Genomic DNA, 24538 nt, shown 5'->3' with positions numbered 1-24538 from the left:
AGTTCTTGAGAATGATGATTACCGGGGCAGGCTCGCCTTGGGAAAACAGGACTAAGGTTGACCGACAAGGGGTTCTTGTTGCTTATAGGGTTTCGCCAGGCTGGTCTGATGGCATTATGCTGGAGAACGAGCATGGCTGGAGGGTCTTTATATGGGCCCCTCGAAGCGTGAATGCCTCAAGGTGAGTGAATACCGTGGCGGAAGGCAAAAACCAGGCGAGTCGCTCAGGGCAGTAGCAGTCACCATCCAACAGTGAATTGATATATATACCTGATGGTGATGGTGAAATGTGAAATGTCTCTTTGCTAGCAAACAGGTTGTGAAAGCACCCCGTTCACCACAAGCTCCAGACAGGTCAGGTTCAGATGAATTTCAGGTGAAGTCGGGAAGGACAGAGCTTTCCTCTGGTAGCCGCCCTGTTAATATAAACAGAAAGCAAACCTGTTCAGTCGGTCAGAGTGGTGGACAGGCCAATCAGATGCAGGCAGGCTGTTGGTTGCGCAAACGTAAGACTCCAACCCCAGAGTGAGAGAAAGGTTCATTCAACGGCCATACTGCAATTGACTAGCCCAGCCGGAGAGGAACAGAGACGAAGGGAACTAAATAGACGAAGACATCCTAGAAGAACCAGAGCAGAGGTAAGAGGATAGTCCGGTGTAGATGAAGGATGAGGAATTGGTTGCCTTTCTGCGCAAAGACCCGGATGCTCTGTGATCGCGGTGGGGAATGGGATGGTTAAACTTACGTGCCCGCTTTGCGCCTCTGCACCTCGACCCATGTGGCCTTGTCTATTTCTTTCCCCTAATTATCGGGCTAGCGTTTCCCGTTTGAGAGAGGTGCGTGATGTCTGAGCTCGCCAGAGGGCGGAACTGGAAACTCCCTGGGCGGGCGGACCTTGACGAGACCGCATTGACGAAGGCAGGCAAAGAAACAGACAGCCAAGCCGGGCATGAATCTGGATATCTCGAATGCGGTGGACTAGTTAGCAAACCTGCAAGGCGAGCGATTGACACAGATGAGCGACGGCTTGGGCAAGGGCAGGGCGTCGGTCCCCTGGCGCTGTGTCACCTCGCCACTCTGCCGACGCGAAGGCAGTCAGCCTCGCTCGTCAATGCCCGTTGGCTTTTGGGGAGTCATCCCAGGGTCCACCGATGCAGTCGATACGGTTTGGAACACATTATTGATGCATCGAATGCGGCGAGTGGGCTCGCGCCGGCGCTCCCAACCCGTCCAGGAGCAGTAAGGAAGCAGGGGCAGAGGAGAAGGACGACCAGACGACTCGAGAGGTGCAGCACGATCTTGGGTCAGCTGAGCGACACAGGCGGTGGAGGTCCGGCTTGCAGATCGGCGGCGCGGTGCTGGTGCAGGCACGGAGAAGGGAGGTGCGTGTGAGCAGTCGCTCGAAGCCCAGGACGAACAGGCGAAGCGGCCAATGGTGGAGGGCAGCAGGCCGCAAGCGAGCCGTCTGCTTGACATCGAGCACTAACTGCTGCATGCATGATGAAAAGGGTGTGTGGATTTTGTGGGAGGAGACGAGACGAGTCGTCTTGGATAAGAACGAGATAGCAACAGTAGTGGTCAGAGAGTGGGATAGTCGCGGCCGGGGTCTCAGAGGGCATGGGCCATGCCATGGGGCAGATGGTTCAGGATTACCCGCCCTAGCTCTGCACGGAAAGGCTCATCGTTGACCGTTTGTCACATTTCCCAGACGAGTGATTCCGTGATGAGCGACATGATAAAATGATATATTAGCCGAGGATAGCAGCGCGGGAGCACGTTTCCGCAAGACCTCGGGAGGGGGACGCTGCAATTATTGTCGAATGGAGTTTTCTGATAACATTGCGGCGGAGGGCCCGAAGAGGAACAGGAGGAGGGGAATTTCAGATTTCGAAAGAACGGGTTTGAGCCCATGGACCCAGTGAGACAAGCCCCGAAAGGTTCTTTCGTCAACGATGTTCAGGTATTGAAGGTGGTTCAAGTTCGGTTGCACCGCCTAACTCAGGCAAGTCTAGCGCCGTCCAAAGATTTCATGCCCAAGGAAGAGCACATGGGGAGCAGGGAAGAGGAGTGTGGAACGCGAACGACTTGACGGGCTGCCGGGCACCTCGCCCCAACAACAAGTGCTCTGGCTTCTTTGACGGGGTAAGGACGGGGGGGCCCGCTCTCAGAGTTCAGGGTTGCAGGGAGGGCAGTGACCACCTTCCCAAAGCCAGTTTCCCAACCCCCATGCTCTAAACGAACGGCAAGCTTGTGTTAATATTGTTTTCCACTGGTCCATTGAGCATGTTGCAAACTTTCCAGGATTGGACTTTTGGTGGGCATTTGAAGCTGGGGGGTTGTTTGCACCGTTCGACGGGGAAGCTGGATTCCCCGGAAGGGGGAGCCTGCAGTTCCGCGTTTCCAGGGTGGTTTTCTCTGACCAGGGGCCTTGCTGGCCATCCTAGGGTTCCTTAGGCCTGAGGCTAGTGGGCTAAAAAGTTCTCAGCCCAAGCCTGGTGAGTCTGTCCCGCATGGCACCCATAAGGCACAATTCCGACTCTTGGTGTGTGTGTGGGCGTGCGTGTGTCCCTTCATTTTTGATTTGATTCTCTTGCACAATTTCAACATAAAAAATGAAAGCCTGTTGATTTCTCAAAAGGATCGCCTGCTTTTGGAGGGTTGCAATCTCTGGCCAACCCATCCCCCTTGCGAGTCGACGCCGAAAGCGGGACGCACGGCTGCTGGAGGGTGGAAGAATCCCCCTGTGGTGCTGCGGATCTCCACAAAATGACAGATGCCGCAAATCCTCAGGGATGCTGCTTTGCTGTCCTGCCAGGTGGACCAGATACCATCGCACGGAGTAAGCCGTTCAAGTTTTTATAAAACTCACAGCCTGTTTGGAAACATTTCCTGCATTTGATGGCGTCGGCTTCAGGGTCGAGAACCTTTCGGCATTGAGCCATGGTGCGCCGACCTCGCCCGCAGAAGCGAAAAGAGCTATTCGAGGTATTGCCCAGTTTTCCTCCCGCTGGGCAGACCTCCCAGCAATGCTGTAGAACCTGGGTGCTGTGGCTGGCAACACCAGTGTGTCATAAGTAATAACTTTTGATCTTGTGTCGACTGTGCCGGCCCACTTGTCTAGACCAGTGGTCATGTCATCCTTCGGTGGCGCTGTGTTGCAGTTTCTACTACGTACATGCAAGCAAGTCCTATTGAAACGGACAGAGTGAGTTTGCTGGCATAAGACGCAAACCCGCGTAGCTTAGGTGACTGGGATGTAGGCCACGTCCTCGCCAATAGTTTGTCGGGGTCCGTTCACCGCTCTGATGATGGCACTTGCATACTCGAGATTTTTTTTCATGACCACCGTAGGGAAACGCCCGGGAGGCAATTAACGGAAGTCTCAGACAGGCGGTCATGGGTAAGCGATGGCTTTCGGATGACCGCCTTGAACTGCCCCAAAGGTGACCTGTGCCTTTGGAAAATGCCGGCAAGGCCTGGAAGCAGTTCGGCGCCCGCACTCCCAAGACTCTGGTGTGGTCGGATCAAGAGTCAATGACGAGGATATCGCCATGGAGAGAGACGAATCAACGCCACCAGATAATGCCTGTGGTATGAGGTACGGAGACGGAATCCGAAGTTGCGAAGAGGTCTGAACAGCCATTAAGCTTCAAGGTTGACAAGTGTTCCGTCCACCCACGCGGAGCGAGACCTACTTTGTAAGGACGACTTGGGACGACCAGGACGACTTATCCGCTCTCTGCCGCCTCGTAAGTCTCCCCAAATCGCAGGAACCAGAACTGCGCTGCAACGGGTGGGAGGGCGGATGGAGGGGACATTGTGGCGTCCTCTCCGGTACCTAAAATGGTTGCTTCTGGACCGTGTGGCGGTGCCTAGCGTGGTGCAGATACAGTCGATCTGGAGAATTTAGACGCTGTGTCCACCACTCATTGCCTCCAATCGAAGTTGTACCACCCGTGTCACTGACCTCGTGAACAGGCCCCTTTTGTAACAATGAGACTTGCTTGTCATCTATCACTGCTTCGACCTGAGGTGCATGCAGGGTAGAGCTATCGTCGGCGCCTTGCTTGGGCCATCTGCAATTCAAGCCGTCTAGCTTGTCTCAGCCGCGCGTACTCGCGTGGTAGTGATTCAACCTTATCCATATTTGTTAAATTGACGAAGTCTCATGTGGAGTCCGTCTGATGCCGGCAAGGCAACCAGACCACAGTGGGTGCAAAAACTATCCAGTTGTTTTGTGCTATTGCCGTGCAATGCTCTTCCTCGATTGAGGCGCTTCGCGACCCTCCCTGGAGTGGCCAGATGAGGAGAGCTAAATACGAGGACGGGAGCATTGTGTGCAAAAGAAGAAAAAAGTCCTCTACGCATGGTTAGCGTTGACCTCCAAAGGTCTTTATTCTGCCGCCAGCTGCCCGGGGTGACAGAATGACCGTCCACAACGGGGAGGCGCCCATACCCCATCACACCATCAGATTTCCATGTGCTTTGTGCTTTGGCCCGGTCACGCCTGCGGCTTTTCGAAATCATACAGTCCAATGCAACCCCTGGAGCGTCGCAGCTGGAGTCGATGACTTTGACAATGGAGGGCATGGAATGGATCTCTCCAGATTTGACAGTCCGTAGCAGCATCTTGGCACAGGCAATCTTGCCACAGCGATACAGGAATTTTCTTGCAACAATAGCCAACTGGGGCAGGTCACACTCGTTGTGGGTTCTGAACGCCCGTGCCGGGACGCGGAGAGCGGATCAACAGGCTCGGGCAAGGGCTCAAGCGTGCATGCCAGGGTGAATAATGGTAAGAGTAAGCGAGGCGAAGTCTGGAGAGTTCTTTGGATCTCGGGAATCCCATCCGTCGCGGAAGGAGTGAAGCATTGCTCCGTGCAGATTTTGGTTGGTGGCATCCGTGCAGCATCTGGGGACATGGCAGAAGCAACGACAAGAAGGATTCCTCTCACCACACTCTGTTAGCAATGAGAACTGATCCGAAGAAGTGGCAGGGCGTGGGAGTGCGACCAGTAGAAGCGCAGGAGATCAGATCACGCATTAGGCGGGTTGGATGCTGCAGACGGTGGTGCATTGTGAGGTGCAGACGCCGCAGACGGTGAAGAGCAGCAATAGAGAGAAGCCAACTAGGAAGGTGTGACGACTGCTATTCCCACATTTCCACAATTTCCACCTGCAGAGCTGCCTGCGCTGCCTGCGCCGCCTGCGCCGCCTGCGCTAGTTGGGCACATACTGCTACTTGTGCTCTTGCAACAACCTTGCACACCTCGTACATTGATTTCTCCTGCCGTGTCGGTCAAGCTCAAGTCAATGCTCTGGCCTCCTCTCCAGGTTTCCCGCTCGCTCACTACGAACTTGATCTGCAACATCAAAGCATCCTCACGAGCCACCATGTCCTCTCCGGTCCCACCTCACTCTTGACCCGTGCCGCGGTGTAGATGTCAGGTTGCCATCTTCCTCCCCCACCGGGCTGGCGGCGCAGCCATACCGATGATCATCCAAACATGAATCGACCTCAAGATCGAGAATGAACCTCACCCTCACCCTCACCCATCGACATGTCTTGTCCGCCGCCATTGCAGCGTTCATCGCTTGGGGCCTTGCAGTCCGCGTCCTTCCCGTCCTGCGCTTCCTAGGATACGCTTTTACGTTGGGCTCCCTTGTCACTCTCGTGAGCCTGCTGGCAGCAACATTCGGGGTCTCTAGATCGCGCGCTACATACCAGACGCTGGCCTCGCCTCCGAATCTCTCCCCTGCCTTCCTTTTTCCCGGGAAGTGGGACTTCGAAGTTTCAGTCCTGCAAGTCTCTCAACAATACCAACCCCTCCAACTCTATGACCAATCCTTTGTTGTCTCCCAAGCACTCGATACTTTGATTGGTCTTGCCCTCCGCGACTTCGTTTCTTCCTGGTACCAGAACATCTCTAAGAGCCCGGTTTTCGTCAATGAGGTGGACAGGAATATTCGCGCTGCATTGGTGGAGATCAAAGACCGGATCCTCGGCGAGGACATGGTCAATGTCATCGTGTCCAAGATTGTGCCCTTGATTACTGCACATCTGCGCGACTTTGATCAGGCTGAACGAGCTGTCCGAGGCCGCAGCTTGAATCGCAATGTCACCGAATCGGAGGAGCTGGAATTGGCCATTGCAGCCAAGTACAAGGATGGTAAGCTGCATCCTGCCGCTGCTCTTGCCTTCTCGGACACAAAGACGGTCCAGCAAGACCACCTCCGGAAAACCCTGGTTCGCATCCTGCCGGATCTTCTGTCCTCCAGCATGATGGGGAGTCGCGCCACCCTCGTACTCGTGAAGGAAATTGTCGCTGGCGCCGTTTTGTTTCCAATCATGCAGTTACTTTCTGATCCGGACACGTGGAATCAGATCATCGAAGCCTATGGACGCACCGCTTTACAAGATCGAAAGACAGTACGCAGAATGAGGGAGGCGCTCGACCAGCACGCATCTCCAATCCCGAAAGGCAAGACCGGCCAAGACTTGCCCCGTTTAGCACCCAACGACAGCGAACGTGCCTTTGAGCGATTTGTTAGAGCCATTCGCAAAACCAAGAACCTGTCGGATGCTCGGCGGTTTCGAAGCTCCGTCGCCAGCCAGATTCAGCGCGAGAGCCTGGTCGAAGGTCAGGATCCTGTCTATTTGCGGAGGTTGGAAATGGCCAAACGCGTGCTGGACCAAAAGATAGCGAAGCTCACTCAGACTGGACCTGTTCCGCATGCAGCAATACCGCAGCTTGACTCGCGGCCCACTCCAGCTTCGAAGCCCCGTGAGTGGACCATGGTGGAGATTATGCATACCGCCTCAGGACTGTCGTATTTCATGGAGTATATGGATCGTCAGAATCGTATGTCTCTGGTCCAGTTTTGGGTGGTTGTGGACGGCTTCCGAAATCCCCTCGAGGACGATTTTGGGGATGAGTTGAACCCAGGAATCCAACAAAATTGGACCGATGCCGATCGTATGGACATCGCTCAAATTAGCGAAAAGTACATGTTGAAGGAAGAATTGAAAATCCCACAGGAGTCCAAGGACGCTATCAAAGCATTCTTGGCCGCTGGACGGAAAGCGACCCCTCAGCAATATCGAGCTGCGAGAACTGCAATTCTGGCGGCTCAGTCTGCCGTCTTGGAAGAATTAGAAACTCGACATCTCCCAAACTTTCGAAAGTCCGATCTTTACTACAAATTTCTGGCTTCTGCCGAAGCAGCCGCAGCACGTCCTCGGATGCAGAGTACAGGTAACCTCGCTGAGGGGAACGGGCAGGTTGGAGCCGACGTTACCAAATCCTTGTCCCAGGCTCCTCCCATGGCCCGAACCAGTTCACAACTTGCTACACGGAACAAAGATCTTAGGCGGGCTGCTGTATCTTCGTCAGATGTTCGAAGCTTGGCGTCTTCAAAGTTGTTTGACGATGGAGATTTTGCCAAACGATCTGGGGGATCAACGCCACTGTTCGACGATGGTTATGACACTGATCCATTGGCACATTCCACCCACAGCCTCGGACACGAGTCCTTGAATGGTGATTCCATAGATCAGCGCCAGGTCATTGAGAACATGGAGGCAGCCATGAACAACATCATGACAGATAGCCCGATGGACGAGACCATGGGCTACGACGATGACACCCTGTTTGGCTCCCCAGTGTCAGCGTCCAAGTCTTCGAAGAACATTGAGTCGCCGCGCAGCTCTCTCGATATTCCCAGCGCCGAACAGGCAAACAGACCCAAACCCAGCCTGGCAACGTTGGGACTTGTCAACACTTCATCTCGTATAGGCGTGTTTACGGACAATGACCTTTTTCCTGACGAAGAAAAGTTCATTGAAGATGAATATGTCGACAATGACGAAAGCAAAGTTGATCATGTAGAAGAAGACGAGATCCATGAAGCTGCGCCAGGAGATCTCGGCCTTGCGGAGGCCATTACAGCTCTTAATAATGATATAGAACGTCTGGTGGCCCAGGAATCGGTGGTGGACACATTGACTCGCAAGGCTGAGCTAACGAATAATGTCGCGGAGCTGCGAATTCTGAATAAGTCCAAGTCGAGTCTCCAGAGGGAAATTCGCCGGAAGGAACTTCAGCGTCAGCAATATATTGTCCAAGAAAGCGACAACAGTTTGTATGGTCGATCAAGTATCTCTATCAAGTCTGTTGTCGTGGGGAAAGAAGACGATGGGCGAGAATTTGCCTTGTACGTTATTGAAGTTCAGAGGCAGGCTGGTGACCAAATGCCGGCCGCAGTGTGGGCGATTCCTCGACGATATTCTGAATTCCATGAATTACATCAACGATTGCGACGCAGATACCCTTCAACGAGGGATCTCGAGTTTCCTCGGAGGAGGGTTGTAATGAAACTTCAAAAACAATTTCTCCAGAACCGGCGTCTCGCGCTTGAGCATTACTTGCAACAACTGCTCCAGATGCCAGACGTATGTCGAAGCAGAGAATTACGCTCCTTCCTCTCGCAATCGAGCATCAAGTCGCAGCAGGACACGAGTAAGGAGTCCAATGCACAGGATATCGTGAGCCGGATTTATAATTCCGTCACCGAGGGCATGGATGAGTTCCTGGGAAATGTGTCGGTCCTGGATCAGCTGTCTGTAGCTGGGCAGAATCTGATATCGGCTGCTACGAACCAGTTGGGAATGAATCAGGCAGATATTGTTCCTCTGGAGCCTGGTCCGGTGGCCGAGGCTGAGGCTGAGTTGGCGGCTTTTGAGGACAAAGAACTGGAACCCTTCGTGAAGCCAATTTGTGACATTTTCCTGGAAACGTTTGAGCTGAATCGAGGAAACAATTGGCTCCGTGGTCGCGCCGTGATTGTGGTCCTCCACCAACTGCTCGGAGGAACCATTGAACGCAAGATCCGCGAAATATTCACAGGTTTGGTGCAAGAGGAGTCACTCCTCAGGTACGTCGACATGATCAAGGAGACCATGTGGCCCGGCGGTGGTAAGATGAGAGAGGCAAAACCACGGACCGCTGCGGAGAAGAAGAAGTCGAAGTCGGAGGCAGCACTCATGTTGGCCACGCTGATCCCTGACCTGGCTGGCAATGTGGTGGGAAGGGCCAACGCGCAAGCTGCTGCCAGACGAATCACGGCCACCATGAACAACGCGCGACTGAATCAACACCTTGTCTTTACGATTCTGGACGAGATCGTCGGAGTGCTGTTTGATCCTTCGAAGAAAGGGGGGTTCACCTGATAATTGATCTGGTTAGAGCGTTGGAGCTTGAGCGAACACGGACTGTATTTTTTCTTGTATGCGAAGGTCGGGGGGCGTTGACACGAGCCTCGAATTGGGTCTGTACATAGAGATAGATGAAAGGCGTGCTACACATCTCGACGTATTGTGTTTGACTGCCATGATGCGACGTGAACATCAGTGATGAGATGTGCGACGAGCACTCGTGAATTAGACTTATACACGTACCTCATACATGCACCCATATCTAGGCCCGTGCCTATATGGCGAGGTAGATATTATCTCTCATCTATTTTACCCATGGACATACATACCTAGCAACCGATCTACGCAGCTACCGATCTAGCCTCGTCCCCTTGAGCACCAAGCCGCGAATCCCTTCCAGACCCTTCTTGAGCGCCTCGGCGAGGATGAGGCGGGTTTTCTGCAAGCCGTGCTTCCTGACGAAGACGATGCTCCACAGCAGGCCGACGATACCAAAAACCCGCAGGACGCGCGCGGCGGCCAGCTTAGCGGCCCCCTTGGGCGTGTACTTGAGGTCCCAGTGGCGCCAGACGGGGAACATGCAGCGGATGGTGAAGTCGACCTGTGTGCGCGGGTATGCGGTGGCGTTCCAGTTGGAGGCGGCGTCGGTGTACCAGTTCCTGCAGCCGCCGGACATGAAGACGCTCTTTTGGAGTTCGCGCTGTAGGTCGGCGGTCCATTTGCGCTCGGCGCTTTCTTTCACCTCGGCCGTTTCGACGTCACCCTTGAGGATAGGCCCGATGAACTTCAGCGCGTAGTTGACCATGTTCTCGCTCGCCAGGATGACTGAACTGTGGCCCGTCGCTGTGTTGGGGCCAAAGATCATGAAGAAGTTGGGGAAACCGTCCATCGCGGTACCCAGGTATGCTTGTGCGCCGCCCCGTTCGTCCCACGTCCTGTACAGAGACCGGCCGTTGCGGCCCGTGACGTCCAAGGGGTGGAGCCACTGGTTTGTCTCGTAGCCGTTGGCCATGATGATCACGTCCGCTGGCACCGTGCGCTGTTCGGTCGGTGCGTTGGAATCGGTCTTGGACAGGGGCGGGTACAGTCGACCCGGCCCCAGGGTCACCGACCGTGGCTGGATGGACGTTAAAGGAAGCGTGGTGATTTCGACGTTCGGCAGGGATAGGGATTGATACCACCCTTCGTCCACGACTCGTCTCTTGCAAAACACTTCGTAGTCTGGGGTCATGATCTCGTGATACTCCTCCGGGACCGTCTTGTGGAGGTACGCTAGGAGCTCCGCGGCCTTCTTCTTCCGCCTCTGCCTCGCGGCTTCGCTAGGCGCGAACAGTTCGACGAATTCAAGCTCGCTCACGGCGAACATCAACTTGCGCAGTCCGTTTTGGAAGCCCGGGACATACGTAGACAGGAGGGGGATCCATTTCTTCCAAAACTCCTTGGCAGCGGGAGGAAGGAATTGCACTGCCCAGGGGGGTGAGCGCATCAGTTGAGTGACGTGTTTGGCGCCGTATTCGGGCTTGACGAGTTGAGGCACGACTTGTCCTGCCGAACAGCCGGTGCCGATGACAATCACGTCTTTGCCCCTGACATCCAGGTCGGGGTTCCAGCGCGCCGTGTGGACGATTTCGCCCTCGAAGGTGTCAATGCCGGGGACTTCGAGGGGTGGTTTCGGCTCGACCAGGCCGCCAACCGCGCTGCAGACAACCTTTGCCCGGACGACCTCTGTGCGCAGGACCGTCTTTGAGTGTGGTCCGTTCTCTTTCTCCAGCGCTTCCCTTTCACGGGTCGACAAGTCGCCTATGCCCGGCGCGAGGTGGTCGAGCAGGACTTCCCACTCCTCGACGTCGTCCAGCCAGCGCAATCCCCTGACCGAGGTGTCGAATTGGATCTTGTCCAGGATCTCGAATTTCTCGCACACGTCGTAGAGGTATTGGATGATCTCGGGTCCGGAAGGGAACAACGATGTCCAGTGGGGATTCTGGGCGAAGGAGAACGAGTACATGATGGCCGGGCTGTTTTTGTGCGCCTCATGTCAGAATTGGAGGGATCAAGGGGGGGAGGGGGGCAGAGGAGGGAAACAAACATACACGTCGCAAGCAATGCCCGGATACTGGTTGGTATGCCATGTCCCTCCCAGCGCAGACCTCCGCTCAAAGATGCGGAACTGATCGAACCCTAGCACCTGTCGTAGCCTGGAGCCCATTGCAATGCCAGACTCGCCGGCCCCGATGATGAGGACGGGATAGAATGTGTATCCAGACTTGTTGGCAGGGCCCCCATGGCGAATGCGGTCGACACGGGCCGTCATTCTGCAGGACAATAGAACAGTTCAGACAGGACGGTGGAATCAGGGAGCAGGAGGAGGATCCAGAGAGAAGAGGTAGAGAAATCGGAAGAATGGCCAAAAAGGAACCTGTCACTCACCCGCTGCTCAGCAGGACACCAAGGAGAGGTGAGGTGCGACTGGTGAGTGGTGAGAGAGAGGATGAGATGCATTGTTAGAATATGTAATGAGATACTACTACCAAGTACAGAGCTGGGGGGTTTCGTCCACCGACGCACCGTCAGGCAACCAACCCGATACCTCGTCCACATCGCATCTCGCGCCATCTGACGCCGAACGACCTGCGCCGAGCAGCTCACACATACTGTTTTACCGTAGTAGCTTGCTGGCTCGCTGGGTCCACACTAGAGGTAGGGTCTTGGTAGGTCTTTGGTTGGTACTTGATACGTACGTACTCCCTCCTACAGACTATATCCAATCGACATCGTTTTCTACACGAGCCACAACACGAAGGGCGATCCGAACCCCGAAAATAGAGGGACAACAGATGCCATGTCGCGCCCTCGGGACAAGGGGCTTCCCAGCTCTTAGACGACACCAATCTTTCCCGACTTCCCTCATACCGCCTCATCGTCGATCCGGGACTTCCACCAAAGGCATTCGGGAGGTACCCCTCCTTTCGTCGTGGAGCTCAGCCGTGTTTGAACACGCCTACAGGCAGCGTCTCCCTGCTCGCCTCCCTCGCTCAAGGGCACATCTTCCCGCCGCGTGTGCGAAATGGTTCGTTCACGACGATGACCTGGGCTTTGATCTTTTCAGCGGTGATGATGGGAGGATGATCAACGTCCCTCGCTCGTCTGAACTACGCGCTTCATTCTGGTCCGAGCATGAATCCACCTTTGTCCCATTGGAGATAACTACCACCAGAGGTGCTTCTACTTCTCCTTCTTTTTATCATCTTGCTGGTGAGCGTGCCAGCAGCGCTCCGGGCCAGAGCGAGGAGAGATTCGAGCGCATCGAGGCCCCCTTGAAGATCCTGATCGCGTATCTCTCCAAGCCAACAACAACAGGAACCACTGCCGACTCTTCCCCACTGGCCAAGGAGGATGTATCAATCTACCTCGCGCAGTGCGATCTCCTCTCCCTCCCGGCTTCAATGCAGTCCGACGTGCCTATTCCCGCACTACTCCACCCTTCTTCCACTTCCTCTTCCCGCAGCGCAATCAAAGGCGACATCTACACATCCTCCCTCTGGCTGGGCCGTCCCCCGACATACACGCCCTTGCACCGCGACCCGAATCCGAACCTATTCATCCAGCTGGCCGGCCAAAAGACCATTCGCCTCTTACCTCCGGACATCGGCGATGCATTGTTTCACGACGTCGTCACCACCACAACGTCGTCTCCGACCATGTCTCCTTCGGGCCCAACTCCATTCTCAACAACCATCAGAGGCGAAGAGATGATGTACGGACCGCAGAAAGCCGCGCTCCACGACGCCGTCTGGAATCCGTCGAGCATCTACAGCGACCTTGTCCGGACCCATGGCTTGCAGACGACGTTAGGACTGGGCGACGCACTCTTCACGCCCCAGGGGTGGTGGCATAGCGTCAAGGGGGTGGGTGAAGGCGTAACGGCGAGTGTGAATTGGTGGTTTCGCTGAAACCTTGAGAGATGCAGAGCACCCATTGAACCCAAGGCTGTCAGTCAGTCGGTGAACCCTGTTGTCCGATCGTTTGGGAGATGCTTATTTGGCCAGTTCTATGTTCACGTCTAGACGAGGAGAAATCGTTTGGTAGGGGAAAGCTGCGCCTCAGCCAGGTAGCGCCCAGACCAAAAGCAATATTTTCGTACAGATTGACGTTGCCCTTCCTTTTCTTCCCAACAGTACATGTATTGCGCTGTCAACGCCGGCCCCAAAGAGGTGAACCGTCCGTCCGCACCTGGGTGGGCATCGGAGCCTTCCCACGTGACCAAAACATCATCCTCCTTGACCAAATTCAACACCCAAACATAACTGGGCATGTCATCCCTTCCACCAGCTATCCAATGTGTCACTCTGGCTAGCTCTCCGTTTAATCGTCGACATTTATATCTGCAATCCTTCTGCGCAAGATCCATCTTTTTGGCTGACATCTCCCGTCCGTTCTGAAGCTCAGAGAGCAATACCCGACTACAGCTCAGACCGTGGCGTTTCCGGTGTGGCAACACCGTTCGAGAGCAAATCTCGGGCCCCGGCCTCGAAAAATTACTCTCTGCGCCGATCCTCGCCAGCCGCCTTCCATGGCGGACAAGAATGCTATGATCATTGAAGCCTTGTCTTTGAGCAGACTCCATGATGTGAGGCCGGACGACCTCGCCTATTTTATATCGGGGAACGTCGACCCGTAAGTTGATGGCCCAGGACGGCAAATCCGCACCGTTGGCACTTCTATCTTGAAAAAGGCAAAGACAATCTAGCGTCCGCTCATGGTTAATGGTCTGCTTCAAAAAGGCCTGAAATACTAGAGAGACCGGCTTGGTGTGGTCGATGGGGGGAAGCCCTCGCTATCATCCGGTTCAGCGGTGCGGTATGATGTGTGCTTGGCCTTGGGCACGATACCCAATGGCGAAAAGACCTTGTTCTGCGGCAGCGTCGTCTGGTAGATGGTGCTGCTCATCATGACTCTAAACCAATCCCCTGGGCTGCTTCTGAACTGGAACTTGTTCAAGAAGGAACCATAGCGAAACAGTGTACGAGACTCTGAGTCGGTCCGGTTCGCATAAACGGAGGTGAGACCCCGGGGGAAGTAATCGACGAAGGCAACCTGTGAACTGATCAAAGGAATTCTTGTCGTGTTCAACGACCGATTCCAAGGGTTCGAGTGGCATAGTACTTCGACCCTAGTCCAGGAGCGCTGGAAGAAGGCCTTTGGCGGTGATCAGCTTCATTGCGGCAGCTTGCGCTCTGGAGGAACCCGTGAGATTCTCATCGGTTGCCGTACTTTTGTCTTCGCTAGATCCACTGATGTTCCGCAACATGTATTGGAAGAGGAAATCGACTTCCTCTGAGTAAAGCCGCTTGCGTACATATAGTGGGACGCTACGACAGTCGAACTCGACAACAGTAGCATCTGGAGGACTGGGAGAGGGCGGGTTGGTCAAAGTCTTTTCCGTGTTTCGCCGCTGGAGATGATAAGTCGCTCCTTTTGGTCTCCCTTTTTTTTTTGGAAACTGCATCAACATCTATGGCCAAAGGTTCAGATGCAAGTTGGTGAGGCTGCTTTTGTCGGTTGAATGGCTGTTCCATGTTCGACCGAGGGGAATGTCGCGGCCCTCAGACAGCCTTGTATAGACCAAGAGAGAGAAGAATATAAATAGCTCACGAATGATGCCGGGCTGGAAGGTAAAAAGAAGGTGACGTTGGGAGAAGACTTGGCAAGATGGATGCGGACAGCGCGCTCCCTGTATACAAGCTCAGCCTTGCGCACACACCATGCGGGTTTGGTCCAAACACATCTCATGGACCCAGCACAGAATTGTCTGTTACCTTTATATTTTTATTGCGCTCAATTCCTGTCACACAAAGACCCCCTTACCACGACTAGGGCGATTACCGAGACCGATCGATTCCCCATCCACACCCAGTCCAGGCCCTGTCAGGTCGAACTAGCAATAACGGGTCAGCAGGCAGCAGGACCTCGATTCGATTCTCCCACCGACTCACCCGACTGATCGATTCGTTTGACTGTATAGAATTTCGTAGTATAACCGGCCGAGAAAATCCAACCCCAAAAGGGGCGAGTTTCGCTTATCACAGACCAGAGGTTGACTGTTCCGTGTTAAGTTTTTACCATTTTTGGTTCTTGTTATTTTTTCGGATTTTTGATTTTTGTGAGTGAGATCGTGGGAAGGAAAATAGTATGAAGAACTGACGCCAAGGAGGAGGGAGAGGAGGAGAAAGGGAAGGAGTGAAGACAATGGATGGATGTAATGGAGGGTGTCGTTGCCAGATACTGCCCTTGCCCATCCATCCACTATGTATAATAATAACATGAAGTCCGCCCTCTTGCCAGAATCTGAATCAATATCCCAAATCACTCGAATTGCGCTTTCCCATTCGCTTGCTTCTCGGCCTTGATTGATCCTGGACGTCAATTGACCTCCATTGCTCCTCTCGTGTTGCCGTCTGCGAATCTTCGGCCATGTTATGTTCCTATGTCTTCTAGCGCCCCCTGCTTTCCATGCTGGTTCTGTTGTTGATTTCTGCGGTTCCTGGGTTTAGATTTTTCCTCTTATTGCAACGCACTTGAGCGACTTTGGGCCGTGCGGCAGACGGACGGGTTGGCGAGTCGAGCGAGAAACCCAAACTTCAGGACCTGTACTTTCGGTTCTCTCCTCTCACAGACTGGCAAAGGTGCTCCGGGGCAGTGCGCGAGCTCTGAGTTGCTGGTTATGCTTCCGCGAAAGAAAATCACTAAACTTGTCAGAGTAGACGCCTTTCCGGACTGCTAACTCGAAGACATGCTTCTCCCCTTATTTATTTCATCCACACGGTCAGTTGGTATGCTCACTCGCGCCGTATAGCCTTCTGGGGTCACCTCTTCCCATTCAGTCTTGTTCTTATCGTCAGCATCATCATCATCAGCCGTCTATCTTCACGTCCTGTCGTCTTCATATCCAATTTCCCTCTCCGTTCTGCTGGACAGGGACGTCGACTCCCTGACCTCTTGTCCCCGGCTTTCGTCTGGATTTGCCTCGATTGCCGCCTTGACTTTGACTTGCCATCAATGCATCCCCATCAGCATCAGGCTCTCGTTTTGACTTGCCCCGCTGGCTACTGTGAATGCTGGCTACTTGGTTCTGACCCTGGGTGGCCATGATCGCATCTCCGTCCTGGTCAGCTGCTTCACCACCTCCGTCATCCCCTTCTTCTTCCTCCCCCTCCTCTTCTTCTTCATCATCGTCGTCTTCGTTGTCCTGTCTCCCTCCCGGTAGACGCCGCATTTCCTCATCCGGATCACCATCAACGGTGCCGCCATAGCGTTCATGCCATATTCTCGCTTCGTCGAGCTCATTGATGTCCAGAGGTTTTGAGCGCAGCCAGCGCATTCGAGGCCCACTCTTCGCTCTCTCTGAAACTTTGAAGCCGTAAATTTTAGGTTCATAGATCTTGCCTTTTCCTAAACCTGGTGCAAGGTTATGCGTCGCGATCCCATTAATTGTGGCTGGTTGCGGAGGTAACGAGGCCTGAGCAACAGAGGTTGCTGATGTCTTCTCGTCTTTCGCTGATGTGATACCAGGGATTGGTGGAGCTTGTGGTAACGTCAAGCTCGAACTTCTACTGGCCGTTATTCCTCCACGCGTTGCGTTTCCTTCGTTGGGACTCAATGTGCCTTCAAGATCATCATTCGCCTGGCCGCTGGGGTCTCGAGGATTTCGTTTCTTGACCGGGGCAACGTCTAGATCCGGATAGGACATGAAGAACAGACATGGGAACGTCGTTCCAAAAAAGGCACCGTCGACCGCCTGGAATCGAGAATTCGGAGGGGTGTAGACGTCCAAACAGCTCGGACAAAAGAGTTTGACCGTCTGTTGGCCAGGGGTGTCCGTTAGCCCGACAGGTAATACTTTTGCTCCTGCGCAATACACGCGAGGACAGAAGCCAAAATGCGACAATTCGTACTTCTCCATCATTTGCTGTATCCCAGGTCTTGAAGTAATGTATCGAGCGTGTATCAGACCATAGAGAAGTTCCGCCGATGACTCAATGACAGAAGTGTCAGAGGAGGTACGCCCGTGTCTTCTGTTGCCCGCGGGGCCGCCAGACTGTCGCCTCGACGTCCCGTTTGGATTAGCAGCTGGCTCGTCCAACTCGTCTCCCAGAATGCCATCGTCTTCTTCTTCCTCCTCTTCCTCCTCCTCTTCTGACAGTGCTGAAGAATTGGTTTCTGAAGGCTCCACATCAAGTATCATTTCCAGCGCATCCTTATACATGGGCACCTGAGCTTGCAGCCCTGTCAGGTTGAAATCATCCTCGATGAAATCTTCACTGACTTCGGCGAAATATTCATGGCCAACCAAATTACAGAAGGTGCCGATCCAGCTATCTGGACTCTGGGACGAGGTTTGAGACATTGCGTTTGAGAGAGTGGCAGAGGAGCTGGTAAATTGCTGGTAGTAGAGGGACTCAGAGTATTCGGAAGCAATTTCGAGCCTGTCCAGGCCAGCGGCCAGGGCGGAGGCCTGTTCGGCAGACAGATTGGGATAAAAGTGGTGTTCAAGAGAGAATCTTCTGTCTGTGAGGCCTTAGCTTCCCAGGGGAAGGTAAGACGACGAGAAGACTGGGGAGAGGATTGGCGCGGGGTGGGAGGGGTCAGGAGAAGTGCCAGGTTGGAACGGGGGGCGGCATGGGGGAGGTTTGCAATGTTGTTTTCGTTTCTCAGGGCGTGACGTCTCGTAGATGCTTTCGCTGCCTGCCTTCTGGGAGTTTGCACGAGGGGATATGGGTAGCGAAGAGGCGGATCGACCCAGGGGGTGCCTCGTCGGGCTGTGTTGATTCAGGAGGAGGGTTTAGGAAAGCCGCGAAGTCACCCAAAGAGCAGTTTGGGCTGCCTTGTGCGTGGTAACGTGCACTGTTCTGCGTGCTTGAGGCCAAGGTAAAACACTGTGCTTGATTGCGAAATCATAGAGGAATGATAGGTGAAGGACGGCTGGATCTGAATTCCACGGCCGCACTTTTGACATGCGCCCGACTACGAAGTGGAAGTCCCAGTGAAGTCCAACCATGACCAATCAGCCGCGACCCGAGCGGTCTTGGCACTCGGTCATGTGATTCAAGACAAAGCAGGAAGGTCTGCTTGGGCCTGCAGGTTGGGCGTGCTAGAGAAGAGCAAGAAGGGCGACGGATAGACAGCATATACAATCACATTTGTCCATTCATCATATCCTGAGATCATTTCCTTGATACCAAACTCATCTGTGGGGTGCCATAAGGCCCCGATTGCCCCGTTCATCCTCAAAACAACTCGTTCATGATCCTGGCAAATTCCGGCTCATTTCCAAAGGCGTTGAATCCTTCTGCCATACTGATTTCCCCGTTGGCGCCCACAAAGTTGAACGTGTCCGGGCCTGGGGTCGTAGCTCCGTAACCGCCTGCCAATTCAAACAAACTGGATAATTCATTCGTGATTTGCAGTGCGTCATCTGGGCTGACTCCTAGCTCTTGCTGATTTTGGCTACCGTTCGTCTGGTTCGAATTTGGATTGCCATAGGTGTGCTGATAGTCAACCTTGTGTCCGGCAAGACCAGCCATTGCCAATGCGGCATCTGAGTGAGCGTCCTGTTCCGCGTCATTCATGCCGTTGCCTCCGCGAGCTAGGAGACCGATCTTATCGCCCATGTCCTTCAGTCCGCGGATGGTTCGCCACAGTCGCTTGGACACATGAGACTTGGTGCTGAAACCCTTGACAATCTCAATTGCGGCGTAGAACTCTTGCCTGGTCTGGGAGCAAAAGACAGCCGGGGCGTGAGCCACCGACAGGAAGAGCACAGCAAGTGCCTGGACCAGGAAGTAGTTGTAAAGCATTTGCTGGGTTTTGTAGATATCTGACATCTGGTTAACCGCCGTTAGGGTGTTGATAGTGTCCTTAGCTACATCAATCACATTCTGAGCGTAGTGCCGGTTCTCTATGATGCTGGTAGCAGAATGAAGGATGGGACGATAGATAGAGATTCGGGCCTGGTTCTTCCGCAAATACATCAAGAGCCGGAGACGCCGCACCCCACGGCCAGGTATTTCGTTCTCCCTGGCGAGGTCTCGACTATTGAACTGCAATGATTCAGGTAACTGCGCGTACCATTGCAGGATCTGGTAATCCAGGAACCCAATCTCGTCTTTCTTCGTGTTTTGCCCCGCCTCGTACGCGAGGTTGTGGTACCAGACCTTTGTAGCAATCTGGTTGTACTTGGTAATGTGTTTCAAGTATGGATGGCTCTCGTCCTGCTGTGGATCAACAAGGAACTTGGGAACGATCAAGGGAACTTACCGGTTCGGGCAGAGCCGGATCAATGTCTGCATCTTGCAATGCAAACGGCATGCCTGTGCCAAAGCTCCAGCGCCGATCGAGCGCGTAGACCGTCCAAAAGATACGAATGGCTTGCTGGTATTCAGCTTCATTCGTAAAGGACTTGAGCAGGGAGTCCTTTCTGTGGAGGCCCATCTCAATGCACATGCGCGCAGCGATGCCAATGAATCGCCACGCCTGGGCCTCCTCGTCCTTTTGGAAATAGAAAGTGGCCTATTGACGGATGTTAGAGCGCGTGACGTTTGTAGCACAGAGGCCTTCCTCTTACCGTCAAGACCGTTAAGACCACAGACTTGATGTCTAGTGCGGTAACCAATTTTAGATCAGTCGCCGGCTTTGCAGCATCAAAGAATCTCTGGCCTAATTCACTGCGACCGTGTCCTTCGACGGTCAAAGTTATGGCGAGAACCATCTTCAAAACAGTGGTCTCCTCATCGTCAAATGTGTCTGCACCTGGGAGACCCGGCTGGCCCAATCCGGTTCTCAGAGATGCTCCAATGAACTTGTACAATGAACCCGCCTGCTTCAGCACCTTGTCGATATCCACCACGGGGTACATGATGCCAATCTCTTCCTCATAGACTCGCAACAGACGAACTACTTCTGAATGGTCAATCAACCAGAGAGGGTCTTTACTAGGATGGGCCGGAAGCATCATGATAGGCGATGCTGCCCTGCTCCGATCACGAGACATCATTCCATCGTCCGGCGCATTATGTGTGATCCCCATGGTCTGTAGGGAAGATTTCGCCACATCCAACCCATACACTGTGCTTGTCGGGCCATGGAATTGAGGCAAGGCCTTGGGCTGGGCTCTCTTTGGTGATATAAGAGGAGGTAGCGTACGCGGCACCGAGGCGGACATGGAACGGTTGGAGCCATCATGGGAGAACTGGGGGTCGATGGCACCCGGGTAGGCGATGTCGGATCTGCTTCGCAACTCGTTTAGGCTGGCGTAGAGGTCATTGACCTGTTCTTGGAGTGCGGCGATGTGTTCACGCATCTGGTTGAACTCACTAATCAATCCCCAAGGTCAGTAAATTAAAAATATCACTGGCTTTAGCACCCGAGGCAAGAGACCACGCACGCAGAGTCCTTGAGCGAGTTGGTGCAACAGTTTGGTGCATAGATGCACTCAAGATTCAGATTGCCGCATCTTTGGCAAGGAGTGTTCCCATTGCATTTTATTTTGCGCCTACGGTCGTTGACAGCTGTCAGTATCAATCTCGACGAAGCCGGTGGTGGGCAGCAGAGAGAGCAACTCACCGCTTGCACTCATTACTGTTTCATTGATAGAACCCATGTCAGCATACTCAATCATCATATTTCTCTTTGGCATTGTCTCCGCCGGGGTCCTACCACGCAATCGAGATATATCTGTTCCTTTTCGATCTCGTGTGGGATTGTTTCTCTGGTGTAGGGTCTGCTTCGGCCTTGCGTTTTTCGCCATGTCCGTTCGATTGGGAGGGAGAGGCATCTGAAGCGGTGCCAGTGGCAGTAGCGACGCTGGAAGGAACCATTGTATTTTCGAGCCGGCTCCCCTACAATAGAGCTTTCTTGAAAGGGCAGTGGATAGGCGTGGAGATATTTCCGCGGTTAACAGAGAGGCGAGGCTGATGCGCTGGAGAGGGAAGCGGAAATAGGAGAGAAAGAGAGGGGTGGGAGTTTGGGAGCAGCGGGTGCGAGCGCAGGCGAGCGCAGGCTGGGCTAGTGAGGCCTGGGTGGGCGCTGGGGGATGGAGAAACTGGAGGGAAAAGACCGGGACGGATTATCTCCGCCGGAATGGCAGAGTTAGTGAGGCTAGGGATGCTAACAAGACCAAATCGCCTTTAACAGCTTACTAGTTCATTAGTGTGCGGAGAGAAGGCGGGGAGACCTGCCGAGCTACGCCTGTTCTCGTCCAGCTCCCTCTATCACATTGAGCAGTACGTTTGCACTATCTAAAGATGGAGAGAGTACGTCGTTGACATGGCATCTGTATCTGTCGAAGCTGCTTAGAATGTATCCTTTCTTTATTATTCTACCTAAAAATTAACAATCGCACCAGGCACTCTCCCCATCGTGCGACATTCTTGTCCCGTACAGGCGGACATGAACGTGTCTTTGACGTGTCCAAAGGTTCGCTATCCCTCAAGGGACGAGGCATTTCTTGTTACTTTTCTCCCAAGGCACGCGTACGGACACGCTATCCTTGCTCTCCCCGTCTCAGAGTTGAGCGAAGCAGCAATGCATTCATCCTATCTGCCACAGCATCTCTTTTCCGTCTTTTGACCCCTTCCTGCTCAATTTTGTTTCGCCCTTGATACTGTATCAGGCAGTTCAGGTAGGGCCCCGGCCACCATCCTGTGACCCTAAGCATTGGTATGTCTAGACCTTGCATTTGAACGGTCCTCGAAAGAATATGGTAATTAGGCCTTAGCGCAGCTGCGGTCTCGGTTCAAAGCCAGTGACGACATGCCACAGCATTCAGGCGTTCCATGGAAACATTCATGGCGACGGTGGTAACACGCCGGCAGATAGAATGCTCCGAACACATCTTGGAAAGTATCCATCTCCCTTTGTTTGATCTTGCAAACGACTGCGTCTAGGTTGCCAGCCAAAGAAGGCCTGAAAGGCAAAATCCCCCATTAGTGACCTCCCCTCGTGGACGGCCGAAATACAGAGACAAACGGTTGAAGGGGTGGGAGAAAACAGAGACACTGGGACTGATTGACTTCAGGCTTGACAAGATGCCAATTTTCGCCAACCCTCCACCCCTATCTCCACCCTCTCAGTTCATTGTCCTTTAGCGGAAGCGTTGAGGAAGATAGTTTGCTGGGGTTCGGTGTTGAATGCATACCCTGCTCCGTCGATATACCCAAGCCAGCAGAGTTCAGGCGACCCCTTTCCCATGCTTCTCGAAGGACGAAGTTTCCGTTACGCTGGGATTGCTGCCAAGGACCCAGTCGCGATTGACAAAGACGGACAGCCGGAACATCACCAGGGCACGTGTAAAGCAAGTCGGGTCGGTTTGGGTTCTGCCGGAGAGTAATCGTTGTTTGTCTTCTTTTGGGACGGAGCCTCAGGCACGTTTGCAGGCTGCAGACAGGCAGTCTTCGGAACCTATAGCAAGCGTGAATCAGGTAAGGAACACTGGGTTCCATTATCAGCTCTTTGGGTTTCAACCCGGGTGGTTATTTTCTCGTGCGGAATTCATCCTTCACTTGGCTCCAAATCCCCCCTTGCCGGAACTGTTTCGGAACTGCACAAGGTCGAGTGCGAGGAAGGACGCGTTCAGAAACGGCCAGCAAAGATGGCTAGACCGTGGACTGGGCCAATTGTGTTGCAGGAATCTGCCGAAAGAACTACTGTCGAGTGGAAGTCCGCGGGTCCTGCGTGTTCGCAGGAAGGCTCAATGTCTCTTCCTACCCCCTTTTCACCGCATCCACACATGAGCATGAACGACATGTGGCACAGCGTATCGCCGATGGAAATATTTACACAGTCGACGTGATGTCGCTTCCTACTGTCGCATGCATGCTTGGAAGGATTTTCCTTGAGCATGAGAACGGGCTCTGGACTGGCTATCAATTGACCCACGAACACATTGGCCTAGATTGGCTGACTGAAAACGTCTGGACCTGGTGCACGACGAGACTGTTTCTGGCCGGTGGCGAAAACCAACCACCTCATCAGAGTAACTGACCCTTTGCGGCAATGGCTCCAACGCCTGGTACAGGTATGCCAGGCAGACATGCGCTGCAATCAACAACTTCACTTGTCGTGCTGTTCGTGAACGACCGGGACAACACCACGGTTCAAATCTCTCGATCGTCGGAAGCCGGACATTGATCCCCATCGCATGGCGTGTTTGGGGTTCTGCAGGTCCTGTATCAGTTTGCATACCAGCATATCCATGGCACCCAGAAAGCCCAGAAGCCCACGGCCTGCGTCTAGGAAGGATCGTCGAGATCGTTCGAACACCTTTTTCTTCCCTTCGTTGTTCCCCGTCCATGCATCAAGGGAAGCGAATGCGTTTCTCCGTTCAAGGGTCTCAGGAGCCAACCAGAGCGCATACCACTGGTGTTCGCCCGCTCTGCATGCAGACGGACATGTGCAATGGAGGGAGGGATCCCTTGGAGACGAAAAAGACGAACAAGCAGGATGCCTGCCATGGTCGCACCCAAACTGTTGGAGTTCTTGGAGACAGCGAGTAGCAAATCACCAATACATTCCCGACGGGCTGACATAAAGCCGGGAGCGAGTGTGGAATAGGACTTTTGCTGATCAGTAATTTGCTCGCCCTTTGGTGGCAGGGCTAAAGGATTGGGGTTTTCCTTGGAGAGCGATCAACCGCGCATTGCGTTTCGAAGGATCATTTCAGATATGACACGGGATTTTGGGGCCCGCGTCAACCAGCTTTGCGCCCCCAGCCCCGTTCTAGCCCTACAACGAAGCTCTCCCCCCCTTTTCCCTTCTCGACTGGGATGAATCCATCCACATCCACCCCCAGGATGACAGTTGTACCTTGAGACCGCCTAGGGCTTGGGGGGTTATTGCCTCTTTACAAAGGGTTGAGGGGGCGTTGTGCTCACTGATAATACTGGTCCTTTCAGCCGAGATCTTTTGTGTGGAGGATTATGTCAGAGAGCCTCCCAATCAAGAGAAGGTACGAGACTGACCTTTACGCCCGTAGGGCGAGTTCCAATAAAGGGGGCCAAAAGGTAGTGATTGGGTGCGTCTCATGGGCAGTTGATCACTCACTGATTGAAAGAGGGGGGAGAATAGGTAATCCTTTCCAAATGGCCACCACCACCGTGACCAGAACGGGCAAAGGAGTGATAACAGATGGCGTGTTGGCAGAGATCTACAGAGCCGACACGAGGCGTTTAAAGCCGCAAGTGAATGGGTGGTAATGTGAGTGTACGGTGTGCACACATCCACATACACCGCATCCAGCCCGGGTAGGTGTGCAAATGGTGAATGATGAAT

At 53.8% G+C, this 24538-nt stretch overlaps 5 protein-coding genes across 5 annotated transcripts; 2 read left to right on the top strand and 3 right to left on the bottom strand.

Moving 5' to 3' along the window:
* Nucleotides 1-5530: 5530 nt before the first annotated feature.
* On the top strand, nt 5531-9229 carry Z519_03998 (uncharacterized protein; the record flags this gene model as incomplete). Its single annotated transcript, XM_016761745.1, has 1 exon — nt 5531-9229. One exon carries the CDS (start codon nt 5531-5533, stop codon nt 9227-9229), a length of 3699 nt encoding a protein of 1232 aa, XP_016622083.1.
* A 334-nt stretch (nt 9230-9563) lies between these two features.
* On the bottom strand, nt 9564-11525 carry Z519_03997 (uncharacterized protein; the record flags this gene model as incomplete). The annotated part of the gene is made up of 2 exons (XM_016761744.1): nt 9564-11229; nt 11305-11525. The coding sequence occupies 2 exons, from the start codon at nt 11523-11525 to the stop codon at nt 9564-9566; spliced, it is 1887 nt and encodes a 628-aa protein (XP_016622082.1).
* A 523-nt stretch (nt 11526-12048) lies between these two features.
* Nucleotides 12049-13164, top strand: Z519_03996 (uncharacterized protein; the record flags this gene model as incomplete). Its single annotated transcript, XM_016761743.1, has 1 exon — nt 12049-13164. One exon carries the CDS (start codon nt 12049-12051, stop codon nt 13162-13164), a length of 1116 nt encoding a protein of 371 aa, XP_016622081.1.
* Nucleotides 13165-16154: 2990 nt separating this feature from the next.
* Z519_03995 (uncharacterized protein) lies at nt 16155-17618 on the bottom strand (the record flags this gene model as incomplete). The annotated part of the gene is made up of 1 exon (XM_016761742.1): nt 16155-17618. The coding sequence occupies one exon, from the start codon at nt 17616-17618 to the stop codon at nt 16155-16157; it is 1464 nt and encodes a 487-aa protein (XP_016622080.1).
* Nucleotides 17619-18498: 880 nt separating this feature from the next.
* Z519_03994 (uncharacterized protein) lies at nt 18499-20906 on the bottom strand (the record flags this gene model as incomplete). The annotated part of the gene is made up of 5 exons (XM_016761741.1): nt 18499-19482; nt 19529-19780; nt 19836-20583; nt 20655-20778; nt 20834-20906. The coding sequence occupies 5 exons, from the start codon at nt 20904-20906 to the stop codon at nt 18499-18501; spliced, it is 2181 nt and encodes a 726-aa protein (XP_016622079.1).
* Nucleotides 20907-24538: the final 3632 nt, after the last annotated feature.

This window comes from Cladophialophora bantiana (assembly GCF_000835475.1).
Source record: "Cladophialophora bantiana CBS 173.52 unplaced genomic scaffold supercont1.5, whole genome shotgun sequence".
NCBI lineage: Eukaryota > Fungi > Ascomycota > Eurotiomycetes > Chaetothyriales > Herpotrichiellaceae > Cladophialophora > Cladophialophora bantiana.
This window is presented reverse-complemented; position numbering and strand designations above follow the sequence as displayed.